General features: G+C 37.9%; 1 protein-coding gene across 1 annotated transcript; it reads right to left on the bottom strand.

Moving 5' to 3' along the window:
* Positions 1–1,487: 1,487 nt before the first annotated feature.
* Positions 1,488–20,998, bottom strand: SPI1 (Spi-1 proto-oncogene). Its single transcript, XM_085305363.1, has 5 exons — positions 20,702–20,998; positions 14,678–14,771; positions 7,703–7,890; positions 3,271–3,427; positions 1,488–2,319 (listed from the first exon to the last, which is right to left on the bottom strand). Exons 1-5 carry the CDS (start codon positions 20,744–20,746, stop codon positions 2,003–2,005), a joined length of 801 nt encoding a protein of 266 aa, XP_085161489.1. The 5' UTR covers positions 20,747–20,998; the 3' UTR covers positions 1,488–2,002.
* Positions 20,999–21,298: the final 300 nt, after the last annotated feature.

The following is a 21,298-nucleotide window of genomic DNA, read 5'->3' as shown; positions in this document are numbered from 1 at the left end:
GTTTGGTACTGCTGCTTTTGATAGAGAAAGTTCTGAAGTCCTTATCCAGTTTTAATTCTCAGCTGATTTCTTGCTTTGGCTGATGTATTTATTACGCTCGTAAATTAGATCCGAGAAGTACCACATTGTGAATTTTTTTAAAGCAGGAGCTTCTTGCTCTTTGGGTCCAAGGAGTCATGGTGGCCCAGTGATGTCACCAGACTTTCAATTCCATAGTGAGATGGTTAGTATAGATAAAAGTGATTACATTTACATATAACTTAGATAACTCAGTTCTGCTCATCATTTTCAATTGTTTCTGGTTTCAGTGGGGAATACTCCTAGGAGCAAACTTGGGAAAAAGCTCCAAGTTGCTTAATCTGCTTCTTTCACGTCATCATATTTGGCATGTTCTGTTACTGTTTAACATTGTTAAACAAAAACCTTCTCTCTATTTCAGGCCTATCTGTCTCATTTTCGCTCAKATATTTTGGAATTCAATCTCTCCCAGCTAGCTTACTGATTTTTTTTACAGCTTCCAAAAATACAATTCTTCTATTAGTTTTGGTCACAAACTATGAATATATGTTGCATGTCATGAATATAAATAGATTGTGAATTATTTGTCAGGTACTTCAGATGTGTACTGGAATTGAGGATGAATATTGTGTTGGATTCTTTGATGGTCTGTAACTGTGTAACTACACTATTGCAATATACCTGTAGAAATGGCGAAAGAAAGCTTCATTCCTTCAGTCATGGTGACATTTCCTGATTTCTGAGTGTTTAACCACAGTCAAGAAAAGTTAAATTATGTTAAATGTTAAAATGTTAATTTGTCAATGTCAGTTGACTTTGTTTTCTTTTTTGTGTTCAGTTGCACTGTATAACTTTTCCATTGTGTTGTAGGTGTTGAATTCTCTCTTATTTTGCATTCTGGGTGTAATTTATAAAATGCAGTTGTTATTAGCTACTATTAATTGCTTTACAGTAGGGCCTAAAATCTATAGTTAAAAACTTAAAAACCTCTGGTACTAGAATTCTGTAAAGACATGATTAAAGAATAGTTATTTCCCAGAAGGGTTGATAACCTAAAAGCAAGATGTCACTATGGAGGTAGCAAGCAAGAGGAAAGAACAGGAGTAAGAAAAATAGTGAAACCACAGAAGAAAATGAATTAATTGTTGTGTTCTAAAGAGAATAAAGCTGTAAATGCTTTCCTTGGTTTAAGTTAACAGAAATTATTCACTTGGGTAGGTCTTTATTTGCAGAGGCAAAAGTGATGAGAATTTATATATATTATAAAATTGATTAAGCACTGTAGCCTTTTTTACAGTAATAGATCTCACCTCTTATCTTTGCTACTTGGTCCGATGCTTCTAAGGAAATTGAAAGGTAGGGACAGATGACATACAGATAAGGCCCCACAGTCCTATTTGCTTTCTGTCCACATAACGTATGAGCTATATCTGTATAAATGAAAACACGCAAGATTTGTTTGTGAAGTAATCATTTATTATGCAAACACCATAACTTTGTTATATCAAATTTTATTAAATATGTACATGTTATTACTATTTAAAAGAACAAGTATCATTCCAAGATCTGCGAACTTCTCTCTGGCTTTGAGAGCTGCGGCAGAGCCTGTATTAATGCTAGTTTGAAAGCTGTAAGCTCATGCAGTGTCACTGTGAATGACACAGCACCACTTTTGAAGGCAAAACTTCATCAGCTGTATTCTTGAGTTACAAAACAATCAAAAATAGTTTCTGACAATAATAAATTTTTACATTGTTTAAATTTCTCAACTCTGTCCAACTTGTAGGATGGAAGCAAAGAATTCTGTCACCTTTATGATTCTCAGATGCTGAAGAAAGGAATTCGTACCAGAAACATCTGATGGTAAAGGCCCTTTAAAGGTAGAGAAGAGGGCACAGGAAGCAAAGAGAAAGTTGCGTCCATCTCCTCTGCTGGTATCCAGCCAGGAGGTCTTAAAATTTTTCTTGCTCAGGGTCCCATGGCCTCAATGAGGATAATGCTTCCTATCACTGACCCCCCTTCCCATCACCTCCCCACTAAACTGGTAGGTCAGCTTCTTCTTGACCTTCTTGACCTCCCCTGTCTTGCCGTAATTTCTCAAAGCTCGTGCCATCTTCTGGTAGGTCATTTTCTTGCGATTGCCTTTCTGGATGCCCCAGCGATGTGCCAGTGCTTCTTTGTGTTTGGACGAGAACTGGAAAGTACCCTTTTCCTTGTCCACCCACCAGATGCTGTCCTTCATGTCTCCACTGCGAAGAAGGTCCAGAAGGAACTGATACAGACGGATCTTTTTCTTGCTGCCTGTGTGAGAGTTAGAAGGGAAAGGTGGTGGAACATAAGTGTCAGTGTATAGTCTCTGATGAAACAGGGGAATTTATATAGTTCCTATAACTGTTCCAGCTAGCTTGTGAATTCACCTAATTTCTTCAATTTGCAACATTTGTAACAAGAGACAGTGTTACACTGCCAGAACTTAAAGTGGGTTTGTGTACCAGGAAGAGAAATGATAATAAGGAATTCCAGAGATCTAAACCTTGTTTTGAAACTAATTTACTAATTTGAAGCTAGCTGAAAGCTAATTTGGGCAGGTTGTACAGAACGTGACTTTTAGGTACTGAACAAACAGAGCTTTTAAAAATTTTTAAAGATCAGTTCCTTGACCTCCTTGCTCCTTTACCCATCTGTTAATGGAAATGGGAGTAGAAATGGCAATAGCTAAGGGGAAGCCTGAATAAGCAAAGAAGAAAAAGGAAGTGAGAATGCTTGAAGAAATGTGATTTGAAATCTAGACACAGTTGTGCTCCTAAACGATCCTGAAGACAGGAAAGGAGGGTGTCAAGGGGACGGGGCCACACTCTCTTCGGTTGCCCCGTGTGACAGGACAAGAGGCAATGGGCAGAAACTGAACCACAGGAAGTTCCGCCTGAMCGTGAGGGGGAATTTCTTCCCTGTGAGAGTGATGGAGCACTGGAACAGGTTGCCCAGAGAGGCTGTGGAGTCTCCTTCTCTGGCCTGCCTGGATGCAACCCTGTGTAACATGCTCTAGGTGACCCTGCTTGAGTGGGGATGTTGGACTAGATGATCTCCAGAGGTCCCTTCCAACCTTACTGATTCTATGATTCTATGAAAGTGAAGCTTTGGGAGTGGGGCAAAATACTATCACTGCAGTTCTATAGTTTTATTCATTATCACCATAGTAATATAACAGCTGCTCAACACACAGCTCAGTCAAGTTCCACAGTTTTTACTGACCTGTTTCACCGTGCATAATCCCAGGCCCAGGGTCCACACCATCAGTCTCCCCATCTGATACCTCCAGTGGGGGGCTCTGCCTTTCTATGTCCTCCTCATCAGAGCTGGGCTGCGGTGGAGAGGGGTATGGTAGACACATCCGGGGCAAGTAGGAAACCTTTGGGAGACAAGAGTAGTAGAGAAGGGAGGAGGTAGTGACAGAGAATGGGACATCAAAGGAAAAAAGGAGATGTCATGGAGTTAAAGAGAAAAAGGGGGAGAAAGTAATAGGTATGTGGGATTATTTAGGGTAATAATTAGTGACTTAGTTGTTGACATTTAAAATAAATACTAGGCAGCTAAGAAACCCATCCAGCTAGGAGTTATCACTTACATATGTACAAAGATGCATCTTAAATAAGTCTCTACRAGAGGGAAGGAGGAACAAATTTGTGAAAGTCAGAACTTTCCCATATGTTACATCCTATGCAAATGATATTGCCCCCTCCCCCCATACCTCCCCAGTACAATAACCTTCTTTTTCTAATTTAAATGGTATTTACTCTTGTTGGGAGGTGGAGATAGCTGTATTGTTTATGTAGGAGAACTCTAGAAGAGGTGATAATGGTCCACACATTACCAGCTTTCCTAGTGGGCTGAGAATTCTTTTTTTTTTTTCCTGGTTGAAGACACTGTATTTGTGTGACAGATGCCTTTGCCTGATATATGGATTACCGTGTGTACATACTCCTAAAATGAGATTTTATAGGTAGGCCTTCTAGGAAAGAAATGCTATATTGATAATACTTGCAAGATTCCTGCTGTATGGTGATTGTATACCAAGACAGCATTTTTCCAATGACTTTCTGATCTCTGTTACCTATCTCCTGTGCCAAACTGCTTTTGACAACAGTTTTTTTCTAACATGGTCTCTCTGGAAGTCCTCTTTTACGTTTGGCTGTTGAGCAGTTCTGCCCTAGCATAGCCACTTTGACTGCTCTTGGCTTTATTGTCTTCTTTTTCTTTCCAGAATATAGTACCTTCTGACAGCACTGAATCCCTATAGGATTGCTTCCAGCTCTGGAGCAGAGGTTACACAGAACTGTCAGCTTCTTGTCTTGAATTCCCTCCTATGAAGGGGAAGAGGTTTCCCACTAAGATAAAGAATACGTCATATTGGATCACATTCTCTTTTCCTAAGTGGCTATCTAAAAATTCCCCACTGATGGGGATTTCTCATCTGGAAAACTAGCAAGCCATCTTCTGTGCTAAATTCTCTCACCCTTTAATAGGGAACATATCAGGAGAATGTGGAATATACCTCCACTCTGTATTTCTCAATTTCTTTCTAGTTTGTTAGGCATCATGACTAGTTGCCATGAGTTACTGCAGCTCCTTATTGAAGAGTCAGAAACAGGTCAGCCTGTGGGAGAGAGGAGTAAGGAATCCAATTCCTCTCTTAAAAAAAAAAAAAAAAAAAAAAAAAGCCCCAGAGGAGCAAATAAAATGTGGTTCTCATGAAATATCCCAGATCCATAGTCCTGGAAGGCAAACTCCTTTTGAACTGCTCTTTTTAACTCATCAAGAAAGGATGTTTTGAGCATGGTTCCCTTCATGCAAGCTTAGGCATTGAAGCAGGGAGTGGGTGCTCACCTCCGTGACTCACACTACCCACCCAGTATCAGGCCCTGCTGGGTGGTGCTTTTTAGATGAGCTTTGCAGCCATTTAAAATGTCCCAATATGGAGTGCGCAAAGGGCTGGTTTAGGGTGCAGCAGCTGGCGGTTAATGAGTTGGCAGATTGGCTGGAGATGAACATGGCAGGAAGGCCAGGATTGGGTAAGAGTGTGTGTAAGCTTCCTGTCAGATCCCCAAGAGCGAAACTTCAGCCCTCACCACAGAGTCACCTTTAGCATTTTACAGTTAAGAAAGCTGTGGCCTCAGAGTTAGGAAGGAAGGGAGAGACAGTGTTGGTGGGGGAAGGGGAATGAGATGGTGGGACAATGTCTTACAGGGGAGGGGGACAGAGATTGGTGCCCCTGGAAAGAAGMAGCTTGTGGAAACTCAGTGCGTTGAGGGGTGGGGTGGGAGAAAGGAAAACGGTTCCCCCAGGGTGGAGGGTAAGGTGGGAGGATGCTGTGGAGGAGGGCGGAGGAAWGATGGCTCCCTAGCAAAGGAAGCTGCAGATACTGAACTGGGGAGCAGACGGAGCTGCACCCACACTGTCCCTGCTTTCCTTATTTACTGCATTTTGGTTACACTTACTTTCCTAATGTCTGAAACGCAGTGTAGGTCAATGCATACAGTGGCCTGAGACTGTTACCCAAAGAGTTGCCAGGAACCTGCTAGTGTGTTTCAAAGAGCCAGGTTATTAATAYAACTCTGGAAAGGGAAAACTTGAAGAAATTGCTAGCTACTTTACATATTCTGATGCTGTCTCAGACTCTGTGGCATCTCTCTGTGGTTTTCCTCTTTCTAATTCTCTTTGCAGTTTTCCTACCTTTTCTTTCATTCTCTTGTCAGAAAGGCTGTTATTTTCTTCATTTATTATTTGGAGAGCACCTGTGGGCAGGTTATCAAAACTTTTAAAAGAAATTTTATTCAAGGAATGGTTTGAGCCTCAAAATTGATTTTGAAAAATAATGTAGTATCAACAGAAAATTGGAAAAATATCTTTGTATGTTCTTCCTTTATTTGCAAAGGATATTGCATGACTGCCATGGGCACAGTTAGTAACTGGGAAATTCAGCTGAGGATTAAAGCTTGCTTCCTGATTCTGTTTTCCTGAAGATGCCTAGAATAATAGTAGGTGTTGCCTAGGGTTGTGGCTGAGACATACTAGAGTCTGAACCTCAGAGCATGCTGAGTACCACTTGCATGAGTTGCTGTAGGTTAAAGTAAAAATCCAAAGATCCCCAGCTGGTGAGGAAGAAGAGACTAGTGGTGAACTGACTACTCGTATCATCTGCAGCTTTCCATGGGGTATGGGAAAGGGAGCGCAGGGCTCTTTAATGTCTATCTTTCATCCTGAAATGAAAAATAGTAGCTAAGTGGCATGAAGCAGGATAAGCAAAACCACCCTTTCTCTTGTTTTCTGGTGATGCTTCCAAAGAAATCCATAATGGAGCTAGTTTTATTCTTGGCCTTGGGTTGGATGTAACAGTTGGTCATTATGTACTAGCAGTTACACTGAGCAACCGAAATGGCTTGAAGCTTCCCACAGACTGCTGTTCCATGAAACCTTTTTTATATTTGTAACTTTCTGTTCCTAATTCTTTGTGTCTGCATCTTATCTTCTGTTGCTGATTTTTTACCAAGCAAAAGGTGACAAGTTTGAGGGTTTTCAGTAAGTCGGTTTCCTGCTGATAGTGTAACTTAATCACTCAAAATTTTTCTGTATTTGTTGTTTATTATTTATGTATGTGTATACGATTTCAGTTCATGTTGAACAAAGAAACTCAAAATAATAACTGTATAAAAGCAGTTTCTCTGACAAAACTGCTGCCATGGCACCATTATAGGCAGCATTGTAATCAGTAAACACCTCTTTCTCTGACCTTGGTTCTGCTGTATGTCTTGCATTCAGCAAATTATCAGTAGCGCCTGTCCTGGGAAACTCCTGAGCACACGATCACATTGCTCTCTTACTGTTCCCTGTAATGAGTTTGGGCATATTCTTGTGGGCCTGTGGGTTAAAAGGAATTCTCACACTCACTTGGTGCTAGTGTATTTGCAGTACCAGGGAACTCCTTATAATTTCTGCTTTAGTGTGTACTCAGTGGCACTTCCATACCATCTTCATTGAACAATGGAGTTCATTTTTTTTTCTGAGAGGTGATTGTCTCCATTTAAACACTAGTAGTGACAAGACAGTGTATATCATAACTTAYCTACTTTTAGGTAGAAACATAAGTAGATTACCCTTAGAATGTTTCATGRTGATAAAATAACTTGTGACTTGTCTCTATTTCTGTTTCATGTAGGATTCTGTGTATGTGAAATTGTGAGAGCTGCTTGCAAATATCTGAAGCTTTCTTACTATTTTGGGGCTCAGAACACTTCCTAAGAGTCACTGATACCTTCACTGTAACAGTGCACAGCTTATCAAGTCCAATTCCTATGCAGAATTTCAAAACTACTGATTTTGATTCCAAATTAAGCAAAAGTTGGAAATTTCAAAACCCTCCACAAAACAGAATTGTCTTTTTATGCACAGTTTGAGGAACATGACCCATCTAATAAGGGGCAACCTATGAACCTTCACTCATATGAAAAGAATGCTTAAACCACACTTGCCCTCAGAATGAAGAGTTTTATATCAAGTACTTGTGCAGTAATAATTCATACAATTAATTTCATCAACATCTTTGGCATAACAATATCCACTTCCTGTTGCACCCTGTTCCTGCCCTTAACTATCATCATAAATGCTGAGCGAGAAGTGGTAACCGTACCTGATGGTTGAGTCCAATGTGTGTGGTGGGGATTGCAGAATCCAGCACATGCATTTGTTCTATCTCCATGTGCCTGTAGAGCTGTTGCAGCTGGGGAGGCTGTACGCTCTGCAGTTCTGTGAAGTGGTTGTCTCCAAAGGTCTCAAACTCACTGTGCATGTGGTGTGGATGATATTCCCAGTAATGATCTAAGGAAAATAAACACAGTTTGTATGTCATTACAAAAGTAAGAAATATTACATTTATCTGTCCTTCATAGCTTCCTACTCCTGGTATTGTCCTTTCCTCCATCACAATCCATAGATATCCCTAATAATTTCCTAATCTCCTAAATGCCTGTGACTCRCAAGTGATACGTAGGCAACTTCCATTAGGAAAAAACTCTTACATGGAACTGCAATAGATTTCAGTGGTAATAAAGCATAAAGTGCCAAAGGGGTTTGTGCTGGCACTTTTCTCAACAGGAGACCAGTCARTCTTCCATTTTCCTTCTTGAGGCAAAAAATTCCATGATTTATATATCGTCAGATTGTCATTAAGAGTCTTCCTCATGGTATGGAAGTGAKGAAAATAATTACAACTCTTTCTACAGTTTTCTTCATCTTTTGTTTTAATCTGAAACCAAAATTTCAGGAACACTGCAGAAAAGGCATGGGACTTTGCTTGATTTTTCCTCTAATCTTGTATTGTTACGTTACACATTTTTCAGTATCAGTATCAGAGAATAAAAAGATAAAAACTGTTGGGAATGTCCTGTGTACACTCTTGTACAGTKGGGCAAATGTCTGATGCAGAATCTTTCTCAGCTTTTTTTTATCTCTGAATTATATTAGAAATGTGTAAGAAATTTAGATTCTTTTCAAAGACATAAAAAGCACTCTGATAATCAKTATACTGTCTCGTGATATATTTACTTTGAAATTAAATTCCATATAATTCTCAGTTTCAGATTTCTGTTCTATACAAAACCTTTCCTAAATTTTCAGATTTTCATATTTTCTGCTCAAAATTTAAAATATGTTAGAGGAAATCTGAAGCTTTGCAAACTCCCTTTGTCTCATACAGTAGCTGCATGCATAATTATGCACACGTTTGTGTGCACTCTTTTTTTTAAAACCAAAATCAACATCACGTCCTCTTCTCTGACACAGCTTGGAACTAGTCTTTCGTAATTTAACTTTTCATGCATCATTTTATGCATAGTTGGAAGTTCTTATGATATTCAATGTAACATTTCTAATTTTTATCTCATTCCTCATTTTCTCCCCTTATATTATTCTAAATTATTTCTTTCTCACCCTTCCTATATTTTCAGGTTGCTATCATGTATCCTCACAAACTACACTTRATCCAGTTGTAGATGTTTACCTTCATAATCTTTCAGTATAAATTAGTACATTCGATCCCCTAATCATACCTGGGATCGTCTCCAAACTCCCTTCCATCTGTTGACATCCTTCTGAYAATATGATGGACAGAACATGTTGTTCCCAGTGCGTTGTACTGAAGAGGTAAAGGGAGGACTAACTGTYTCATTCTGTAATATGATGCTACTATGTGACATTATCTAGATACTGACATGCTGTGAATATTTTTGTTTTTGAATACCAGTTGCATTTTTTTAACTTCTATCTCCTCATCCTTCCTCCATTTATCTTTCAGATATTTAGGCCTAACCCAGCTGAAGATTTTGAAAAGCAGGAAAGTGGTTTTGAATGTGGCTTCTCTCAGAGTGGACCTGATATCTCAAGATGACATCTTCATAATTTGTACCTGGGAAGCTGTAGGCTCTTTCTGCTGCTGTTAGGGCTCAGGCCTGTAGAAATGTACTTGTTGAAGGCTTTGYCAGACCATTTCCACACTAGGGCTTATTCTTCTGTCATTCCTAATTTTTTGTATCATATCACTGCATATGAAAGGGATGGAAGGGTGTTTTTAAAAGTGCTCAGTGAGTTGCTGCATTGACTTTGTAATTTCATTGCTTTGTTATATAGTGCTTTCTGTGGACTATATATGKATTTTATAGCCAGAAGCTATAAAGCCTGGTAGTACTTCTTCATATGTTAATGCTAGGGAGAAATTTTGTTTTCTSTGGGAAAATAACATATCTTGTAGGGTGCAAAGTGCCAAGTACTTTTACGTGTTACATTCACATCTTCTGCAACCCAAGGAATGGCAGAGTGTATGTGAGTSTGAATCCCAGGTAGTGTTCTAGTAGGAGGCTTTCAGCTCATACAGTCTGAAAGATATTTGTGTACTTAGAAGGCTGAGCTGCACTAACTCATGCTTTTGCAAGGTTAAATTACTGCAAACCACCCATGGTGGTAACATATAGTTATTCTTTGGGCCAGTAGACAGCCAGTCGTATATAATAATTTGTTGAGAATGCATCGTAAGAGCACTCTGTACTCCTGTTCCTTAGACTGATCTGGTAGTGCTTCTTGTGCAGCAGGTCTTCTGCCAGATACCAGTATTTCTTCTCAAAGACCACATGTCTTAGGTGATCTACTGCAGCAAATTAGAACTGTAAATAATCTTGAGGATGACAAAKCCCAGATAAAACTCTCTGAGGCTGGAGAGCAAGTAGTGCCAATAAGAGCTCTTCAGCTGGAGAGTTTCTTTCTAGTAGTAGCTAAGGTGRTCAAGAGACAAGGCAGTACATTTCCAACATGCATAGCCATGAGTATTTGTGCATGCTCCAGTAGTCTGCTTTTGAATCTTCTTAAATATTTTTATGAGCAGGGTTGTTTTTGTATACTTCAAGTATACTTCAAGATATCTCTTAACTTATTGGAGCCCGTGACTTAGATTCTTTCTGTCTCTAGATTTGTCCTTTTAAACTCTTCCTTGGCCAGTGAATTAACCTGTGCAGCAGTATTTTATGTTTAGTCATGTTAATCTTAATGTAATAGTTAGCCTACTCATTAATGACTTTCTTTTCTATTGTATTATAGGTTGCTGAAGTACTACAATAATGCTTTAATATGATAACACTAATACGCCAGTGGGGACTTACAGTGACCACATAATAGTTRCTTACATGTTACAATGTCTGAAATTACTTCAACACAAACTTATGGATATTAAAAATAAATATTCAAGTTATGACAGAAGAAAAGTCCTTATTTTTTTCTAAATCATGTATAACTTCAGAGTGATCCTTGGGAAAACAAAGATGTGTCTTTAATGACTTTAAAAGAGAAATTCCTCATTCTACCTCCACAAACTGCTCTACAGTTCTACCACCCTGCCTAATTCAGTGCACATCAAAACATAAACAATTTATAAATATCTRCAGATAACTGGAGTTATCAGCTGCATTGCAGCTATTCCCTTCTACCTTCTGTGTTAGTGTGATGTCAGTAATGCATTGCAGTTCTGTTCTTTTCACAAAAATGTAAAGGTGGACAGAAGAGAAAAGAAAGGAGAGAAACATTCTWGAAATGGAAAGTGTCTATTCTTTGGGTCAAGGAAAATGTCGCTAAAACTCAACCTATAGCTACACAATGGAGTCATTATGAGAAATTTCATGTGAAGTGAAAGAGGATGTGAAAAAAATCTGTCTTATAGAGACATGGAGATCATGTTTGTTTTGGTCTTGTATGTAATGAAAGGTTAGAGGAAGGACAGTCATGAGTTCTGAACTCTCTCTCATGACAGAAGGGATGTTAGCCTGCTGGGAAGCAATAGTGGATCTAAAGGCATTGTGTTAATACTCATCATGGAGAYAGATCTGCACTCTAGAAGTGAGAAAACATAGCTAAATTTTCTTGGCCATCCTCTGTCCAAGAGAAATTTCTTTCCTCTTGTTTTAACAGATAAATAACATTAGGACAAACAGTTAGAATATGAAGTAGGCTTAAGAAAAGTGTTAAGTGGAGCAACTGGCTACATCTGCATTATGCAGTGCAAAACTATGCAGAAATTCATGAGACAGCTCTTGAACCGGAAATRTGATAGCTATGTCAGCACAGCACTCTGCCTGATCTAAGATCACTTTACTAAGACGGCTATACTTTTGAGGTCTGAGCTAGTTATCTCTGAATGGTTCTACTCCGTGCCATGCAGATATTCCAGCTCATTTTGAACTAAGAGAAGTTTTTTTTTACACAGTCCCTCATTGCATGGCTTAGATGTTTCCACTGTATTTTACCTATCTGAAGAAACAAGCCAAGAAAAATCCCATATAGGAAATGAGAAAAATATTGAAGGACACTGCAAAAACTATGTCTTGATCCTGTATAGAATCACTGTGTTCAGTGAGATGCCATGTTTCTAGGCAATGTTGCAGTCTTATCTAGAATGACAGTAGAATCTCATTAGCTCTCACTTTTCTAATTAAAAAACTTTATGATTTTAATAATACCGAATGTTAAAAAATCCATGAGCCAGGCCCCAAGAAACCTTCAGGATGACTTTAAAATAAGGGGATTTTGGAGTTCTTTTTATTTGCCATATGGTATTTAAGACTAAGGTTCACATGTTTGGATTTTCCTCCACTACTATATAGGCTAAAATCCTAACGAGAATGTTAAATGGTCACATTACTCCGGGAGGTGGGATGAAAATAAAAACCCAAACCACAAAAACTAATAAGTTTCATGAAACTAGCAACAAAATGAAAAGTGGCTGACATTTAGTTTCATACAAATAATGATTTTTTAACTAAACCAGTCATGTTTAATAAAAATTTAGAGACAAAAGTGCAGTGGAATTTTGTAATTACCAAGATTGCATTAGTGTTACAAAATAYACTACATTACGTTTACAGTCTTACTAGCATACAAGCTCAGGGTAGGGCAATGGACTAATACATGAACACTTGAAGCAGCTTTTGCCCTACATGCCTGTATCTCTGTGTTACAGTATTTGCAAAATAGTTAATCTACAATATACAAAATAAATGCAGACAATGCATGTTGTGATTTAGCATGTAGATGTTTTATGGTTTATTTTTGTTAGTTAATTTTACAGAGTCACTTATTTGCAATGATCTCCTAGGTATTAAATTAGTACCATTCTGCTGCATGCACTCTAATGTCTACTCAATTGCACTTTACTGTCTAGTCAAGTAGACACTTGACATTCAAGTAGTCACTCCCCTCCATACTCCTTAGTTGTTCATTGCTCAGTAGACTGAGAAATTCAAGAAAGACTATGGCATATAAAGTGTTTGGGCACAACCAACTATATTGCAGAAGGAAAAATTCATAAAAATTCTTTTAAAAAATAATAAAAATTCTTTCATAAGTAAAAATTCAGCTGAAATGTGGAGATTGGTATTAAAATGCCTCTTCCATAACCACTTGCTGTAGGAGAACTTTAAAACATTTTTGAAATCGTTTGACTAAATATAACAAAAGTTTAGGGAAAAAAAAATTGTCTTGAATGGGTGTTTAGGTGTCCTCAGCATTCATATTAAATAGTGTACTTAATCCACATAGGTGGCTTTGAGTTTTCTTGTGTTCATCAGAGAGAGTTAAAACATGCTGGTGATCTGAGCAGTGTACCTTAGGAACAGCCTTCCCTGTAGAAAAATGGGCAGTAAGCCAGACTGGACTTCATAAAGTTATGAAGCATAAAGGAGTGTTGTTGCCTGAGGTAGCTAGATTTGACAAAAGAGTTCTTTTCCAGTGCTTTTTCCTGCATGGCATCTTTTATCTTTATTCTTTAATTGTCACAATTGCTCTTTGAGGTAATAAGTGTTATCCTTTACTTTATGGAAGCTGAGGTGCAGATTATAATGTAAAAGCCCTGAATTTGCATGTGGAAGTTTCTGGGTTTGATCAATGTGACAGGACAGAGGCTATGAGATGATAACTTATAAAAACTAAATGAATTCTTTGTCTTCAGGCTTTAAGGATTTCATATCTGTTTTTTGAATGCAATGTAGAGAACAATTTTTTCAGTTAAATGTCCAGCCTGTTCTGAAACTTGTTGTCCATTAATATGGATTCTGCTGCCACAGATAAAGCAGTGCTATGCTATGCAAYTGTTAGATGTCTTAAACTAAACAGTGGTGGGTCTAGTTACTGTATCTGTAGGAGTCTTTAAGGGAAACTCCAGGATCTGCCATGACTGCCATGAGTGATACAGCAGAACGGTGCTTTTCCTTCCTGAGTCAATATTGACCATGATATTTCCCGGGTGGTGTTGCTGGAACATTGTTTTGCACAGCAGAGGAGATTCACAAAGCAGTGCTCTCCCCTCTGCACTGATAYAGTCTAGTGCCCAGAGGACTTGACAATACAGAAGACAGCAAAACTTACTTCAATACAAACATTAAATTGAAATTGCATATATAAATTGAAGCAATAAATAATAATACAATATTTTTATATTGAGCTAGGTTTACATACAAACAGTTACAAGGAAGTTTTACATAGCTATAAAGAGAGGAAGTACTTGGGTGCATTGCAGGAAGAGTGAAAGTTTAAGCTAGGTGTGGCAGCATGCGAAAGAGATAAAAAAAAAAGAGAGAGAAATATATGGAGTTGAAAGTGGCCAAATGCCAAAGAAACGGAATAAAAATGAAGGAACAGAGTATTTAGGACCTAAGTCAAAGAAGAATTGGAGATGGCAGCATGAGAAGTACAGTATTGCGAATCAATGACCTCAGAGAGTTCTAAAATAAGCAGAGTGATTTTGATCTGCAGAGAAAAGTTAAAACACAGCAAAGATAATTAAGGATAGAGATCATGAGATCCCACCTTCTTGSCAATACACTGAATGTCCTGGAAGTTCCTTGCGTTATTCAGTACTTTATAAAATTCTCTTTCAGAGAAGACTGTGTCACTGATGCTGTAGTGGAATGGTGTCACTAAATGGAATGAATTATCACAGGTTTCTGATTTGAAAGTATGTGCCTATACATTATAGATCAAAATATGTGTGTTCTTTTTATGAATGTACTAAATCTCTTTCCTGCAATATCCCATGAGACTTTATGCTCCAAGGAAATATTTTTAAACTTACCACCATGACTCTCTCCATCACTGTTGAGATACTGGTAATAGTCATGGGGCTGTCGGTAGAAGTCTGACTCATAGGGTGCCATATCTTCAGAGGGCTGTAAAGAGAAGAAGAATTTTTAGAACTGTAAGCTTAGATAAATCCCTTCAAAATCATTCCCATCAGTTAGGGGAAGGGGCATTGCCAGCACAATTTCTGTTGCTGAAGGGAAGAATGGGGAGGAGAAGTAAAAAGCTTGACACTAAGCACTRGCTTGCAACCCACTCCTCAACCTTCTGTAGATGTTAAGAGTGCTACCTCAGACATCAGGCCCTGGCCAAGAAGCCATCACACTATTACAGCAGAGAAACTTTTCTTTAGTTGTRATGGACATTTACTCTTCTTCCTCCTCCTCTAAACAGAAAAACAAACAGAAAAGTCCAAGCAGTGTGGAGCATAATGTGACCTTGGATGCTTAGTGGCAGAATGAAAGTCCTGTCTTTCTTCTTAAAACAGGTGATGTAGGAAAACTATCTTGCTTGTGTTCCTCTCTATGCCTAGCAGTCCAATATGAGCATATTTAATTTATTCTGTTACTTCAATAAAAGTGGGAAAGATAAAAATCTCAAATCCTCATCTCCCTTCATGAATCTGGCTCATTTTTGGAATGTAGGATTTTTCTAAGTTTACACTATGATGACAGCATGCTGGAAGGGCAGACGAGCTTCTCTCTTTCATGCTCTTTTGGCTTCCTTGAGAACATGAAACCTAAGGCAGCAGCTACCATTAAAATCTGGCTAGAGGTGGAAGATAAGCAGCTGGCAAAAGCAAGAGATTTCTTTTTGATGAAAACCAGATCAGAGTTGTCATTCCTCATTAATTCTTCTTGTTTAATTCTTCCAGTTAACTCCTTCAGTTCGTTCTGGTGCAATTGTAGGATTTGAAGACTGTTATTTTCTAGGGATGTCATTTCTATGATGACATTGAAGAAAACATCAGTAACAGGACAGACTTCTCAGAGGATTAAGATATTAGAACACACACAAAAGGATGAAAAATACTCTTAGAAAGTACTTGGATATTTTTAGAACCTCACTGGCAGCTGTGTGCTTTGTTAGTGTATCATATTAGAATGTGCTGGTACAAGTATCTAAAATGTCATGACTTCCAGAATGCAGATGAATTGAAATGAACACTAAAGAGGTGTCAGATCCGTGGAGTCCTCAAAGCTGCAGGAGCAAACTCTTTGCCTAGCTGTAAGGTGCTGGTATAAACTGTGGTAGYTGATAATTGTTCTATAAAGAACATCAGAAAATGATAACCCACAAAAACAATGTAAGAGAAAGACTAAATGAAAGGAGATTGTCATCATTTACTTGTATCCACGACAGAGTACCAGATTTCAGATCTCCAGAGGGAGTAGGYTTAGTCTCTCTTTCCATACCAATATTATTCTAGTAGAATCACCTCTCATCGACCGAGGGATTTAGTGGAAAGTGTAGCCCATTTTCTAGATTTTAGAGAGGTGATCATAGGAGAAGTACAGGCATATCATCTCCCTGATGCTTCTGTTTTTCCTCTACATATTTTCTTTGTGTTTTCAAACCACAGCTGATCATATTCATTCAGTCATCCTAATTCATTATACCTGGGATGTATTTTGATCTTCTATAGTAAAAAATACTGGGGCTATGTTTTGCATTCTTCACAGGCCAAATAGGAAGATGATATTCTGAACAGAATTTCTAGTTTTCATTATCTTTGCAAATTAATTAATCTCACTCCCCCATTTCCTTTCCATAAATATATGCTTCCTGTCAAAATCATGTCAGCCTGAAGAGTATATGAAATTTCTAACTTAAAAGGATATGAGTCTTCATATTCAGAAATTCTGACTTGTCACAACTCAAAGGAAACCACTCTTGCTCTAGGAAAGGAGAGATCTCGACATCCAAACAGAAAATGCACATCATATAAGCTGGGAGAAATGGAGGTTTAAAAAGTCATGTAAATGTATATCATTCGAAAGAATAATCTTTGTTTCCTTTCAGCTCAAATAGAAGCTGACTGAAATCGTACAAGTTCTCCATATCTAAATGCATCAAAATTTGTAGCTTTGGTACATATTTAGCCGAGAGTAAACAACTTTCCAAAGAAATTTTTGTCCAGTCAATTTAGGCTTAATTTGCCATGTTCAAAATTTCACTCCTGCTCCTGGTCATCTACAAAAATTCTATCACTTTTATATCTTTACAGAACCATAGCCTGGAAAGCAGGCCAAGTAGCAGCCCCAAAATAGGTAATAAAGAATATCTCACTTTCCTAGTTGCATTTTTCCTGAGTTGTCTCTTCTTCCCAAAGATTTCCCATATCCCCYCATTTCAGTCCAATATACTCACTAACACCCAATATATTCTCACATTCTGAGGACTGAGAGTGAAATATTTCTATCATTCAATGGCTACTATTCAGGGTTCAGATCTGTATTCAATGATCAGAGCTAAAGGAAGATGCGTTAAATAGTTAAACTTAAGCAAAAGTGATTTCCTTAATATTTACAGATACTGCTGATCGCAGAGTTGCGCATACTCAGCATCTAAAATCAGTCTGCTTTTATATAGATCACTGTTTTTTACATACTTTACTTTGAAAGTCTGGGAGTTAGAATCTCTTTCTTATGGATTGTGGGAATATTATTTCTTGAATTTATTTTCTGTTCAGTGATCCATTGGATGAAATACATGTATATGTATCCTTATTGGCTTATGCCACCTTGACCAGTCCATTTCCACAAAGGACTTGAAGTGGCACCACTTTTCATCTTGGCATCTGATCTCCAAGGGTACAGCAACAAATATTTAGTTGAGAAGATTTATAGTAAATGTTTAAAGATTTGTGTATCATATTTTCCTTGATTATGCTTATCCTATGAGGGGGTGGGATGTTTTCCTTCATTCATTAGAGAAACTATCTCCAAGCCTAGTTGTAATACATGTCTCTGAGTTTTCTTCCTTTAAGTCTTACTAAAAACTTATTTTTCTCTAGTAGAGAGAAGAAGTTTCACCATGTGCTGCTGTTAGCTTTTGCACCAATCATTACCCACCAGCCCTGTCCTTCTCTGGAACCTCCCCACCCACACATACATTTCACTGTCTTACTTATAGCACTTCCATGACACTTACTGAACTGTTTTATTTCCCCAGAAAAAAAGCAACAAATAGATTATGTTAAAATTTAGTTGCTTAGCTGATCTTAATGGACAATTATGGACATTGTTCTAGCAACTGTTTTCCTCAAAAAGAGTGACAGGAACCTTTGTTCAGAACTCATGACTGTGGTCTAAAGTTTTCTCCTTTCCTGTGCTCCCCGAAGTGCAGTACGTTATCAAAAATCATGTTACAACCTAAAGCAAGAAGTCAGCAAACAAGTCTTTATCTGTCATTGATTTTGGTAAATGGAAAGTTGCCTCCACCTTCCTTCTTTGTCCTGAAAATCTAGATTAAGTTGTTGCAACAGGGAAAAGCCAAAAAACTGTTTGGACAGAGCTTAGTTGCCATTGGTTAAGAGAGACACAGGGGATTCAACAGAATAATAATCTGAAAATTCTTATTATTCACCAAGACTTTGTTGGATGATTCCAGATGATTACAAATTCACTGCKATTTTTTTTTTGTTATCCTGACATAACTATTCATTGGCATGTGATTCAGAAATCCTCCACACAGTTTCCAATGATGTGCTGCTGAGACAAGTTTAAAGGCCAAGATTAACCTTATTTCCTTGGAAAAATTTACAGTATAACTATTCTAGAAAAGATGAGCATAAATATCAACGTGGACACTGACTGGGCTATCCAGCCTCACTGCACCATCTTGGAGATGCAGTTGTGTGGAACAGAACACTTCTGAAGTGCATTTTCACTCTCATACAAATRTATCTCCATTCAAAACTGAGTACTACAGGTGGCTATGTAGGGATTCATAGATATTCTGGGCACCTCTGTAGATAAAGATGTTTTCTGCTGAGTAGCACAGCTACATACTATCATGCATTAAAAGACATGGGCCCAGTTTGCAGGTCTTTTCCATATTAAGTTCTTAATCTTCAAAGAAAAATACAGTAACTCTTAAACCATTTGAGTAGCACTTTCCAAACGAAAGTTAAGAGTTTCCTAGCATAGTCAAGAGGAAGGCAGTTACCGGCCCACCCTCAACTGAAAGGGCTAATGTCGCCTCTCTGAAAAAAGTCCCAGGAGGCACAGACTTTTATAATGATGCCATGTGGGGCCCTAACTGTCAGTGCTCAAAGCAAGTAAACTAAAACAGTTTTGAAAGCACAAAACACAAAGTTTTCCTTTTTGAACATCTTAATCACAAAAAACAAAAATAATTTGCCCTGCCAAGTGTTCCTGTAAGATGTAATTGCATTTTCACTGCCTGTTGTCTTATTCACCTGAACAGAGTCAGTCAGATTACTTATCTGCAACAAAAATTAGAATATGAGCCAGACCGTGTTAGATTTTCACTCCATTTAGTCAATSTACACACTGAAATTCAAGAGTGAAGAAACAGGCCACAGAAGGTGGCTATGAGGAAACAAGTGGAAAGAAAGTTAACATTAATAGTAAAAATAATGGGAGATGCTAGTGGAGGACAAGTTTTTTTGTTTGTTTGTTTTTTGTTATTTTTTTAAGCTCAACGAGTAACATATTCAGAAATCTTCATGKTTTTTTTTTCATTTTCTAAGTTTCTTTTCAAATTCTTATCTGGATGTATTTACAATAGATCCACTGGGTAACTTGAGTATTTAAGAAAAAGAAAAAAGTTTTTTTTAGAGTCGTCACACCCTTTGACCGAATAATGGATTTCATTGACTTGAGTGGATTTTAAGAAAATAACAAGTATTTTTTCAGTCAATATAGATAGAAAATATGTAAGGAATTCAGAGGTCCCTCTTTCTGTATGGAAAATAAGAAAATGTGCCTTTAGCCTTCATTAGATGGGACAAGAAGAAAAGAAAGCACAATACAAATTTTATTACAATACTCTTCGAGTTGCATTGTCTCGTACTCTCTTTTCGGAACACACACAGCAAATACCGTATGTGATCTGCCACATAAAAAGCCAAGTAAAACACCYTATCTGACATCTTTTCAGCTACTATGGAATTGGCAAATCTTATTAGAGTCTATTTTACCCATTCTGCCTTGAGATTTCCCATTACAGTTTGTCTCTGAACAACTGGTTAGTGAGATTATATTCTTCACAAATAATAATCTCCAAAGTGACCACAGTGTAAATTACAGCAGTGTAAAAATGCTTCAGAGCTAAAGAAAGAACAGGAACAGCCATGTAATCATACAGAAAATGTGTAACTAAGAGAAAAGATTGAAAGGCCCAATGTTATTTTCCCCCTGCCCTGCTCTACCATTTGCTTTTTATAGTCTGAAATAGGAGAGTCTTCAACTGCATCCATGTATGTTCAAAATGATTTAAGGTTATTTCCTGGCTTATATTTTAAATAAAAGTCACCAAATAAAAAATGTAAAATATGGTTGAGAGAAGCTGACACTAGAGACTAGAATTTTGTCATTACAAAGAGCACAAGACCTTAAGTCTGAAAAATGTAAAAGCGGCATTCGGCAACTCTTCTCTCATATWTTGGTAGATATTTAATACATAAACTGTGTCAGAGTCTCAAGGCTAATTAATAATTACAGCCTGAAGCAGGACTCAGCCTTATACCACAAAGGCTGTACAGAAGAAAAAATCTTACTAACTTGCTGTACGTATACCCTGCAAAAATACTGTGAGTTTAATCTTTGAAAACAACTGGAGATCAAAATCAGATACAAATGTAGGGAGGAAATGTTAATTTCCCATTCATTGCAATGTTGTCACTGGTTTTATATACTGACCTGAGCCCAACTTCCTGGCAGTACAGATACAGACCAAAAGAGAGACATTATCAAATAATAAAACCAAGTTTACTTTGTCTTTTGCTACTGAGCCCAATCATCCATATTAAGAATAAACCCCAGATACTCACAGGGGGAATGAGGGGAAATCCTTCCATTTTGCAAGCTTGCAACATTCAGCCAACTCCTGAGTGAATTTTTCTTAATTCAGTTTTCAGACATCCAGAATAACTGACTTTAAAAATCACATGAAACAAAACAAACAAACAAACAAACAAACAACAAAAAAAAAAAAACACAGCAAAAGTGAGACCCTTGGACTCTGTGAAGTCCCCTAGCAGTAATGGATCTCAGGATTGGAGAAAGACCCTAGTAAGTTTTCATAGTTTGCCCTAATAGGCTCTGAGGTGAACTTCTTCCCGAGTTGTATCTGAAGTTCCTGATTTTATCAAATGTCTGTAGAAGGGAGATAGCCCTTGGGTCTATCCGTGACATCACAGCTTTTAGCTGGTTTGCATAAATCTCATTTCAGGGAGCAGCGGCGCTGTGACAGGAAGTCTGCCCTTAGCCAGATCTGCCATGGGCAGGTGCTTACTGTATAATCAGCAACCCAGAGCCCAGGCCTGCTACCAATAAGCAAACATAGGGGTACAGCGTTCTTACCGACTGTGGAAGACTATGTACTTCCCATTGGAGACGAACTGTAGCGATGTTGCTGTTCTCTGGTT

This window comes from Rhea americana, unplaced genomic scaffold (genome assembly GCF_003343005.1).
Source record: "Rhea americana isolate MKP2758 unplaced genomic scaffold, rheAme1 scaffold_102, whole genome shotgun sequence".
In the NCBI taxonomy this organism is placed as follows: domain Eukaryota; kingdom Metazoa; phylum Chordata; class Aves; order Rheiformes; family Rheidae; genus Rhea; species Rhea americana.
This window is presented reverse-complemented; position numbering and strand designations above follow the sequence as displayed.